The 12250-nt window shown below is 43.0% G+C and overlaps 1 protein-coding gene across 4 annotated transcripts in view; it reads right to left on the minus strand.

Annotated features, from left to right (window-relative positions):
• Positions 1-12250, minus strand: part of SPATS2 (spermatogenesis associated serine rich 2) — an 86461-nt gene that overhangs the window by 51370 nt on the left and 22841 nt on the right. For 3 of the 4 annotated variants that reach the window (XM_078769433.1, XM_078769452.1, XM_078769440.1), the window contains exons 3-4: positions 8961-9040; positions 2272-2380 (exon numbers count right to left, since the gene is read on the minus strand). In XM_078769433.1, coding sequence (XP_078625559.1) covers positions 2272-2380; positions 8961-9040 — 189 coding nt within the window. Of the gene's footprint in view, positions 1-2271; positions 2381-8960; positions 9041-9714; positions 10000-12250 lie in introns of those variants that run through there. The other variant, XM_078769447.1, reaches the window with a different exon arrangement.

Here is a 12250-nt window from a genome sequence, read left to right on the forward strand (position 1 = left end):
CTACAGGAAGTTAAAATTGGGAACGGTCTCTTGTGTTCTCTTATTCCGACTGGGGCCTGGAAGATTGTTTCTATTTATGTAATTTTCCAGGAGTTTCAAGGACTTGGACAAGTTTTCCAGGACTTTCTAGCACTGGAAAATGCTTTTTCATTTATCCAAGAAGTTCATGGAGTTTCAAGAACTGTGCGAACCGTGATAGATCACGCTGGGAAACCCAAAGCAGGAGTTTAAAAGACCCTTCCCATGTCCTTTTTCTCAAGATCGTGTAGGGTAAGGTGTTCTATGAACTGTCTCGTTGTGTTGTACATTGTATGTAAATGTATCTCTTAAATTCTCTCCTTCTTTATCTATCTGTTTACGGAAGGTGACGTCTTGCAAATTGCTTTTGTGAGGTCATTTGGTTGTACCTGCGTGGGTTTGAGGGAAGAGGAGTAGCAGCTGAAACCTAAATCCTATCAATATTCCTCTTGATTATTCCAATGCAGTATATGGTCTTTTATTTGATCAAAATAATTATTTAGACCTGTGTGCCTTCTGCTGTGTAATCATGTAAATTTCTGCATTTTTAGGGGCCATTTATAATAATAATAATAATAATAATTCATTTATTTTGTATAGCGCTTTTCCAGAAGCCCAAAGGCGCTTTGACAGAGTGGAAAACATAATGCATAACAATACATTAAAACAACAATTGCAAAAAGACAAGAATCAATAGGGAAATATTTAAAGTGCTGCAACTTTATCTTTTGCTGCAATTTATATCTTGCATACTCAAAGTGCTGCAACTTTGTGAATCCTCTCCTCTCCTGCACAATGTACACACAGCATAAGGCAACTTTTCAATTCAAGTACAATTTTTAAATTAACTAGAGAGTTCATAGAACACCTTACCCTGCACAATGTTCAAGTACATTAATTAAATTGAAGTAAAATTATGATTTTAACAGTCAGAAAAAAATTCTGGAAGTTTACCGCCACTCCTGCAGTCTTAAACACCATCTTATTTAATGTCCAAGTACTGCAAAACTGGAGGTTTTTGGAAATGGTAAGAAGGTGATTTGTTTTCTATACGGTCGAGAGCATCCCTATGCCAGGCTGAACAGTTTATGTTTTATATCCCACTGATAGGCCGGATCTGAATCTGGACCTTAACAAAAATCTAATCAGCATGTTCTTGTCATTTAACTAACTCATCCACCTAGTTTTGGCATAACCCAGCCACAACCTTTTGAGATTTCTTGCTATATATCATTTTTGGTCCCACTCAATGGTGAAGAATCACTTAGAAAATGAAAAAAAAAACAAATTCTCATATCTGCATCCAGATTCGGATCTTCATCATAATCTAATAAATTCGTCCTTGTCACACACCCAACCTGCCCACCAAATTTCATCCAAATCTGTCTACAACCTTTTGAAATATCCTGTTCACAAATTGATAGAAAAATAGGCAGACATGGGGTGAAAACATAAGCTCTGTCCACCTTCATTGGCGGAGGTAATAAAATAAGGATTTTAAAGGGCGCATAAAAAAATTAATTCCGGAACTTTACCGCCGTTGACGCAGTATCTTTTCCATCATTACATTAGTTCTTCGTCCCTGTTGCTTGTATCCTTTGAAAACAGTAAGTTTCCTACTTGGAATTATTATCAATTTTGTTTGACTGACAGACAGAGTAAAAATATATATATATCTCACTCCTATCTGCGCATATGTGATAGGGACAATTTCAGAGCCAAAGTACTGCTAAGCTACAGGTTCGTTTTCCAATTGATGTCCTAATTTGTGTTAAAAATAACGTTCTATTGAAATGAAGTTGTGCCTCGATCATAAACTGATGTTTGCAATCAGACAGACAGACAGACAGAAGTGAACCTATTGCTCAACCCCGCTTTTCGCTTTGCGTGCGTGGGGTAATAACTAGGGATTACCATTCCAATAAGCAGTTCCGTATCCTGAGCTGTCTGACCAAAAAGCTGAACGTCACAGACTACCTCCACGGTGTGACATCTTACATCAACTTGAGGTCATGTGGCATGTACTTCACTCGGTAATAAGGCTGTTCACTAAAACTTAACATCAAAGCAAGTGTTTGGAAATAAAAGAGCTCAAGTACCAACTTAGCTAACCAATAGTCTTTTTTCACCATATACAGTATTTGATACAGATAGTTTGACTTTTTCAAAAAGAAAGCAGGAAGGATGAGTAACATTGTTAACCATAAGTATTACGTGTTGAACGTTGGTATTTCAGGTTGCTGGGTGCCATACCTTCAAGAAAAGCTTGCACGGTTCGATCCACACTATAATCAAAGTGCTGAAGGACAAGCAACACCTCATTCTTACTTCTCATGGGAACAATTGTCCGCACAGCAGTCACCTGCTCACACAGTCCATAAAAGCAAAGGCATAATTTGTCGTTCATTGCAACTTCTTTATCCTGTGGCATTTACATTATGCACAATTTCAATCAATTTATGAAAAAGCCAAAAAGTTCACAAGTTGTTCAGCTCAGACCAGTTCCTGCTAGCTACAGCAAAAAAAAAAGTGATCAGAAAGAAAAAAACTCAATACCACTTCCGCTTCTTCTCTCCACAATACCACTTCCTCAATACCAATACTCACTTCCGCTTCCAGTTCCTCAGGCGAGGAAGCATCCCAAGAGCTCTCCACATCATCAAAGTTAAGTATTTTCCCATTCGTGTCTTTGTCAAATTTCCACTGGATATTTTACTGTGTATGTGTTACTGTGTGTTTCTAGTTAGGTCTTGGTTTTGTAATTCGTGCAAACTTGTGTGTATAATTAGTCATTTTGTGTTCACACCGCATGCGTGACCTGGTCCCTCGAGGCTTCCCTCCCCCCCTCCCTCCTTCCACCCATTGGTATTTTGTAAACTGCAGTTCTTTCCTTCGCTGTATTGCTTTTTTCTTTGATCTTCTTTTCTCCCCCTACCTCCCACAAACATCTTACCCTTTGTCCAACGTTTTAAATATGAAAAAAAAAAAGTTCCTTTATTAATTATTTCTCTCCTCGCGGACACAGGCTTGTTCTCTCGCCCCCTCGTCTCGCCTTGTGCCCCACCCCCTCGTCTCGCCTTGTGCCCCGCCCCCTTTATCTCCTTTTTCTCCAGCCTTTCCAACTCTAGTTTCCTCCATACTCACTCAACCCTTTCTCCTTCTTTCTCAAATCCACGTCCTCACTTAGGGACTTTTCCCAGATTGTTTTTCATGGTTTTGTTTAAATATTATTCACAGATGATTAAACTTTCCCCTGCAATGTTTTATTCAGTGGTTTATTACAACACGGTTTTTCTTCCTATTTAAAAGGCTTTTTTCAATTTCCTCTTCAATTCATACCACTTCAAAAAAAAATTAAATCTATTACAGTTCCTCCTCCCTACATTCTCAGAACTCACCTTCATTCCACCCCTCCTCTATCGTTTTAAAACGGATCTCTGACTTGAAAATCACAATAAACCCAGTTTGTAATAAATGTTCATTTTTCATAAATCATCCACTTTCTAAACTCCCCCCTCACACCTCCCCTCCGAAACTCCCCCCTCCCTTTCAATTCTCCCCCCTCGCCCCTCCCCTCCAAATCTCCCCCCTCCCCTTCAAAACTCCTCCCCAACCCCTCCCCTTCAAAACTCCCCCCAAACCCCTCCCCTTCAAATCTCCTGCCCCCCCCCCCACCATCTTTCTCCAATTCTCACCCCTCCCCCTCAAAGCTGCCTCCTCCTCACTTTGTCTCCCTTCTATCTCATACCTCCACCTCCTCCAACTTTCCACTTTGCTGTGCCCCCCCCCCCCCCCCTCAAACACCCCTCACTGTGCCTCAACCCATCACCATCAAAACATTTGTCCTCCTCATCCTTCCCTTTCTCCTAACTCTTCTGCAATCTCTGACACACTATAAACAGCTCTCCCTACCTCCCCCTCTCATCCTTCATCCTTCATCTGACCCTACCCCTCCCCTGTCCTGCACCCGATGCTCCCCCTCTCTGCTCATTAACGGTATGGACCTCAAACATCAGGGGCCTTTGCTTAAACCTGATTGATCTCTCCATACAGGTTGCTTCTGACAATCCAGACTTGATCTGCTTAACATAAACTTTTCTCCTTCAAGATGTCTCTGATTCCTTAATATCTTTTCCTGGTTACTCCCTCTTCCGGTATGATAGACCTGAGCCTCATCCTGGTGGTGGGATTGCTATATTTATCAAAACCTCTCTTCCTCACTGTCCTTGCACTGCCCTCTCTCCACCCCACCCCCAGGAGTACCTCTGGCTATGGCTTCCACTCCGCACCCACCTTTTGTTTATATGTGTTCTGTGCCGTCCTCCAAACAGTGATGACTCCATTTACTTCTCGCTGTCTGACAACATGGACTAACTTCTATCCACTCATCCCAACTCTCTCTTCCTCATTTGTGGCAACTTCAACTGTCATCGTGCCAGCTGGCTGGTACCTCTCTCACCAGCTACGGCACCTCAGCAAAGGTCTTCTGCGACTCATTGGGACTAACACAATCTGTCAATTTCCCGACATGGATCTCAGTCAACGGAGCATCTTCTCTTCTAGACTTGGTAATGACAAACTTCCCTGCAAATGTCTGCTGTTCTTCTTCTGCTCCAATCGGTTCATCTGATCATTTCCTTGTTAAAGTGGACATCTCTCTGACCATTCTCAGAGGGCCTCCTCAGCTTCGATGAGTCTGGCATTTCACTAGGGCCGAATGGCACGGTCTTCAAGCAGCCATCAATCATCTGGACTGGTCTCCAATCTCTACTGCCTCTGGCATCGACTCTTCCTGGGAATTATTCCAAAGTAAACGGCTCTCTCTCATGCACAGATTTATCCCATCTTGTCTTCAGTTGTCATACCCTTCCTCCCATCCATGGTACACTGAATCTTGTGGTGGGGCAGTTGCCCTGAAACAACTTGCCTTCGCCGCTTGGAAGGAAAATCCAATTGAAGGCAATCTCCATTCCTTTCACAAAGCTCAGAACAAGTGTGTGTCTACGCTCAGGAGAGACAGGAAGCATTATCTCTCTACTTTCAAGACTGAACTCTCAAACCCGTCTCCCTCCTCCAAATCCTGGTCAAATATGTTTCTGGTGTTTGTTCCCCCTCCATCCTCTCCCTTACCTCAAACGGATCCACAGCTGACACCGCACGTGACAAAGCCGAATGCCTCAACTCTGTGTTTGCATCAAAATCTTATGTCCCAAACCCAACTCTCTCTGTACCCACCTTACCCAGTCGAACCCAGCTGCTCCTGGACTCTGTGTCCTCTCCTGACAAGGTGGACAAGTTTCTGTCAAACCTCGACTCTGATTCTGTAACTAGACCAGACGACATCAGCCCACGAGTCCTAAAATCCTGCTCTGCTGCTCTATCTCACCCCCTCTCTGTTCTCTTCACCCTCTCTTATGCTCAAGGTCATCTGCCATCAGCTTGGAAATCAGCCAACCTAAACGCTTTACACAAAAAGGTGCAAAAACAGATCCTTGCAATGACAGACCAATCAGCCTGCTCCCAATAATCAGCAAGGTCATGGAATCAATCATCGCTACTGACATCAAATCTTTCCTCTTCTCCAATGGCTTGATCTTGGATCATCAATTTGGATTCAGACCAGATCATTCTACTCTGGACATGCTGCTTCTGCCGTCTCAGCAATGGATGGAGGTCCTCAATGCCAAACAGGAAATCAGAGCTGTCTCCCTTCACATATCTCGTGCCTTCAATACGGTCTGGCACCCCGCCCTACTCACCAAACTCTCCTCCGATGGTATCCAAAGAAAACTCCACGCATGGGCTTGCAGACTTCCTCTCTAGTTGCAGTCAACGTGTGGCCCTGAATGGAATTCTCTCATCTCCCCTTCCTGTTCAGGCTGGAATTCCTCTAGGCAGTGTTCTGGCCCTGTGCTTTTTCTGGTCTTCATTAATGATCTCTCCGACTCTCTGGAAAATCCTATCTCCTTGCTGATGACTCCACTCTCTGCCGCTCCATATCTCAACACTCAGATCGGCAGGCAGCAGCCTCTTCACTCTCTGCAGACCTGGACAAAAATCACAGACTGGTCAAACAAGTGGAACATGTCTTTCAATCCTGACAAGTCTCAAAATCTCACTATGTCTCTCCGAAAAGACCGTCTGGACAACCCTTCCATCTACTTTCTGAACAATCCTCTTGAAGAAGTTCTGTCATTAAAGCTTTTGGGTCTCACTACCTGCCATGATCTTTCCTAGGAAAACCACATTTCCAAGCTGGCCTCCAAAACCAGTCGCCGTCTGGGCATCATCCGTCGTGCAAAGTCCTTTCTGGCACTTCTGAGCTCCTCACCACATACAAGGCTTTCATCTGCAGCTCAATGGAATACTGCTCTCCCCTCTGGGCTGGTGCTCCTGCCTCACACCTAGCTCGGCTTCACACGGTTGAAACCAAAGCATTCAGAATCATTGGATCTCCCACGATGAAGCTGATTCTGAGGGCCGTTCTCTCTCTCACCGCAGGCAGGTTGGTGGTCTTTCTGTCTTCTTCCGCCTCCTCTCTGGCCTTTCTCCCCCTGCCCTGTGCTCTGCTGTGTTCCCTCTGTGCTCTTCCCCCCAAATATTCCTGCAGGACGCACAAGATCTGCCAGCAACTCTCTTCTGGTGAAACTGCCAAAATCAGGACTCTCTGCTCACCTTCACTCTTTCATTCCTCTTTTTCCCCACCTCTGGAACAAACTCCCCCACTCTCTTCAATCCCACTCCTCCCTCCAGGTCTTTAAAACAGCTGTTCACCACCATCTCTTATCTTCCCCAAACCAAAACCTTGATCTTTTTTACCCCTGTTAAAACACCCCAAATCCACCTCTTTCCATCTCCAACTTCATTCCTGAAATTTCTAGTAGTGTTAATTTGCTTTGTACCGTGTACCCCTCCCTCTTCCTCCCACAGATCTCCCAATGTCCCTGTTCTCTACTGTTGTTGTGCTTGTGTGCTTCCCTCTCTCTCGCCCTCTTGTCTCCCACTCCCTTCATTGTATGTTTGATGTGTCTGTGCATGTTTTCATGTTCAATGTGTTGGCTCTTTCAATGTGTTAGCTCTTACGCAGAGCCTCGATTCTGTATACAAAAAATAATAATAATAATTTTTTTTACCACTGGTGGATGAATGGATGAGTCTTTAACGGCCACAAATATTCTCACCTCTTGGGGCTTGCGAGGGAAAGTTTTGATCCAAGACTTTCACAAACCGGCTGACCCAGCCTGGCGTGCGACTAAATATGTCAAGCAGGTATTTGTAATTTGTCCATGGTGCCTGTGATAGCCTGCCTGCTCTTCACGAAAGAAACCGTGAGATATTTAACATCCACCAACTAATATGAGCAGGCAGGACACCAGTTTAACATCCATCCGAGGGACGGCACACACATTGAAGCCTCCTTCTGCCTGCGAGACACCAGGATCACATTTTATAGCTGGGTCAGGATTCAATGCCAGGTCAGAATGCTCAGATGAGTGTGCACACCTCTAGGCCATCCTGACAACCACAATCGCATCATTGGATTGACAACGGAGTGCATTACGTGCTGTTGCATTTGCAAGTGTAGCCTCAGCGTGCAGAACCACCGATGCAATATGTTTGCCAAGAACCAATGGACACCCAGTAACATTAAATGAGCTGTTCTACCTGGATCATTTACATTATTTCTAAGCATTACCTTGATCACCAAACGTCCATTCGAGATGAGAGCTGTTACAGGAAAATTACACACTTAAAAAGGACAAATGATGTACACAGGATTAATATGGTGAAATAACAAAAAAATACTCTATCTGTGATCACAAAGCCATCGCCCATGACTTACCCTTTGCCCACAATCCAATGATGGCCATATTTTTTCGAACCACCATTGACCTTGACCTTCAACATTTAGGGATAGAGTGCAGATAAAGAAAAAGTGTCCCCATCTACAATCCATCCATAAAACTCAACATCGAGAAAATCGGAGGAACATTATTCAAGTTATGATCAAAAAGGAAAAATTAGGTCATCACAATGTGAAAAAATAGGTCGACACAAATCAAATATCAGGCTTCAGTCCAGGTACACGATTATGATGCAAGAGCATCTTGTAAGGCCAAGCGGGGCCAAAATTGAGCAGACAAAAAAAAAAACATTCCTTTTTTTTTTTTCAGACCGCTATTTGACCTTGACCTTTAACTTAGATGAGTATGATCTAAATGAAGTGTAAATTTGCCTTGCCATAGGGCCTAGGCGATACAGAAAGGGAAATTTTGTTCCGATCGGACAAACCTGTCGAGTTATGGTAAAAAAAAAGAAGTCGATAATTGGGTCATGAGCTTAAAAATTAGGTCAAATTTTTTAAAATGTCAAAGTAAAAAATTAGGACAAATTTAAAAAATAGGCCAAATTAAAAAAATTAGGGCAAATAAAAAAATTAGGGCAAATTTAAAAGTAGGTCAAATTAAAAAAATAGGTCAAGTCCCCATACTTTTTATTTGCATTATTGATGCAAAATTTGATTGCGGAAGTTCCAGCCAGCTCGAGGAGATACAACTCGGAAATTGATAGTTTGGAAATTTGGAGTGTTGAGAGTGCAGAAAGAAACTAATATTTGTATTATAATAAAAAGAAAATTCTAAATGACGGTTTCGTACTTCTAGGGGGTCTAAAAAAAAAACTCAGTGGTACCATTAAAAATTGGGGGTTTGTTGAAAAAAAAAAACCTGCAATAGCAATAAGTCTTCGTCTATGGCCTATGCTATCGGAGTTTAGGGGAGAAGGCTTCAAGATCGGTGAAAAAAAAAACAACACAACAAATTCAGAAATATTAGTGAAGAACTCAGGATGACAAGTCATTCATTGTAAGGGATGCCTGCAAGTACCTTGTAAGCAACAGGAAAGCACTTTAAATATATAAATAATGATGTTAATTGGCTTACTTTTTCCTTAATGTTCTCTTGATTGCTGGTCTGAGCCAAGACGACGCCGGTCCTCATGTCGAACATCATGCCCGAAGGATCTTGGGGAACACGAATGCCATGCAAGGCCATGTGGAATAAATAAATAAATAAACAACAGCATTACAATGCCAACAATGTACAAATCCACCCTCCGTCCAATGTCGGTACTCTGTGGCCACACGTCGATGCTGCTGCAGCCGTTTCATGGCGAGTATTGCACTGGGGGGTTTGCCGTTGCCTTCCCAGCATTGGCAGGGAAGGAATTTGCAGGTCGTCCAGGGTGCCGGCGATAACTCGCCTACTCTTCACGAAAGACACCACGTTGGGTGCAATGCTGGCAGAATGGACACCCGGCTTAACGTTCGTCCGAGGGACATTGCGATGCAACGCCCCGCTCGGTGAAGCACCACGTGGGCAGTTTACGGCCGGGTCGGGAATCAAACCCAGGCTCGACAACTCATGGTAATTGCGCGACCCGACTGCACGACCCTGTACGAAGTTGGACTTGGGACCCAAAACCCTGAACACTCCACGTTCTCGGAACTCGTCTCGTCATCGAACACAAGCTGAAGGTGATGGCAACCGCGCTCCTCTTCTTCATCAGCGCCATCAACGACAAACACTGCACCCCACCACGATCTGACGACTAATTAATGAATCCCGTTCATAAGGTCCATGAGACTAGCGATTAGGAGCGGTGTTAATCAGTAAGGCAACCTTTGGACATCCTCACCTTTAGCCTTTTTTCGCGACATCGCGGGAGGGAACGCGGGACTGTAGGACAAGGGGACAGAGAATCGTGGGACTCTCCTCGCCGCCTGTACACCCGTCTGGAATGGACGAAATAGCTCGCATGAACATGCGGTGGAAGAAAGACGGAATGACTTCCTTCCCCTACTTACTACACTTCTTTGTAATAATGATAATAACTCCTTTGCCTTAGTGTTGCTTCTCTGTCCCCTTGCGCCCGAGTGCGCCTGTTGTTGCAGCCTGCGGCAAATCTTTCAATAATAAATATGCCTGGAGGGCATACCCGCGACGCTACGTGCTCATTAATTTATAAACATTCTGCCCTAAGAACATCTAACGCAATCAAAGGTTGCACAAAGTTAATCTGGCTGCGCATTTTGCGTTTTGTTGTCAATTTGTCACACATACCTGAACTATTTCATATTAGACATTGAAAGCAAACAGTTCGAGTGAGGAATAATTAAAAAATAACTAATCATACAATGAGAGTTTCCAAGGTGTTCAATACAGTAATGTGCTTGGCTTGATGTGCGTGCGCCTTGCAAATGGTTCGACCCATGGGATCATCAAACTCAAAGCTCCTTACACCGAGCAATTATGAGGAAGCGAAGATACGAGCGTCCTCTTCACAGCTGCTTTTGCGTCTCCCTGATAGCTCTAAACGAGCGTCCTGACTTTTATTGTATACAAAGTCAAGGCTCATGGAAGAGGTCGAACACTGAACGGATAAGGACGCAACAGAACAAAAGTAACAGTAGAGAGAGAGAGAGTGGGGGAACACCAACAGCAAGGGTTAAGGACAAAATAAACCTATACTATTATTAATAGAGCAACACTTGCACAAACCAGAAGGGCACTCGGTAGAGCGCAAACTTCCGCCAGGCTGAAAGTACAGTTTATGTTTTGTATCCACTGATAGGCCGGATCTGGATTCGGACCTGAACCAAAATCTAATCGACTTGTTCTTGTCACCAAACCAACTTGTCCACCAAGTTTAGTCATAACTCGTCCATAACTATTTTTAATACCATGTTATATATCGCTTTTCGACCAATCTCTCAATGGTGAAGAATCATGAAAAAAATTAAATAATTATCGTATCTGAATCCATATTCAGATCTTCACTAAAATCGAATGGATTAGTCCCTATCACACACACAACCTTCCCACCAAATTTCGTCCAAATCCAACCATAACTTTTTGAGATATTCTGCTATATATCGATTGTGGCCCTATCTCCCAATGGTGAAGAATCACTTGTAAAATTCTCCTAGCCGGATCCGAATCCGGATCTTCACCAAAATCTAATACTTTCGTCCTTGCCACATACACGACCTCTCCGCCAAATTTCGTTTGAATCCGTCCACCACTTTTTGAGATATCTTGTTCACAGACGGACAGACAAACAAACGAACAAATGAAAAATCACTCATAGAGCGACACTTGGCAAAAGTGAACAAAGTAGAATGGCACTCAGTAAAGCATCCTTTTGACCTGACAAATAATTGGTGGTTGAATTATGTGATCTGATTTGCAAATCTTCTTCAAATTAAGTTAATCGGATGAAAATTGTCAATTTTAGAAATTTGGCCTATGTTGACCTTATGACCTATGTTGACCTCAAAAATAGTTAGTGGTTGGTTTCAGTAAGCTGATATGAATATCTTGTTAAAATTTCAAGTCAATCAGATGAAAATTGAGGATTTTAGGAATTTGAAAAGGTTGTTGAGCTTTTGGCCTATGTTGACCTTATGACCTTTGTTGACCTCAAAAATAGTTAGTGGTTGGTTTCAGCAAGCTGATATGAATATCTTGTTCAAATTTCAAGTCAATCAGATGAAAATTGAGGATTTTAGGAATTTGAAAAAAGTGGTTGACCTCTTGGCCTATGTTGACCTTTTGGCCTATGTTGATCTGCAAAACAGTTGGTGGTTGAATTCAGTTCGCTGATATGTAAATGCTATTCAAATCTGAAGTCAATCGGATGAAAATTGAGGATTTTAGAAATTTGAAAACAGTGGTTGACCTTTTGGCCTATGTTGACCTTTTGACCTCAAACATATGTAGGATTTTTTCCGACCACGAATTCTACCATTTGGTGAAGTTTCGTGAAGATCAGTTTAAAATTGTGACCTGTCGGCAAGTATAAGTGAGCGGCCAGACAAACACACACACAAACCAGAGTGATCAACATACTTGTCCAAAAAAAAAATTTTGGCCAAATAACAAACAGACAGGGGTGAAAACCTAATCTCCATCCACCTTTCGTGGCGGAGGTAATAATAGGTGTGGCCAAATAATGGGCGTGCCATTGGCGTCAATCACTACTTAAAAGTGGGGATGGAGGGCAGACATTGAAAGTGCAAATCGCAGAGCAAATAGTGATGAGCAGGCAAGTCTTACTCCTGTAAGTTGTTGATTCTCGGCGCTCTTTGATGCGGTGCATTCTGAGCATTTAATCCGACATTGGTGATGGCATGGCATGTCATATTGGTATAAATCCACCAGTTCACTAATGT

This window comes from Myxine glutinosa, chromosome 1, assembly GCF_964187855.1.
Source record: "Myxine glutinosa chromosome 1, kmMyxGlut1.1, whole genome shotgun sequence".
In the NCBI taxonomy this organism is placed as follows: Eukaryota; Metazoa; Chordata; class Myxini; order Myxiniformes; family Myxinidae; genus Myxine; species Myxine glutinosa.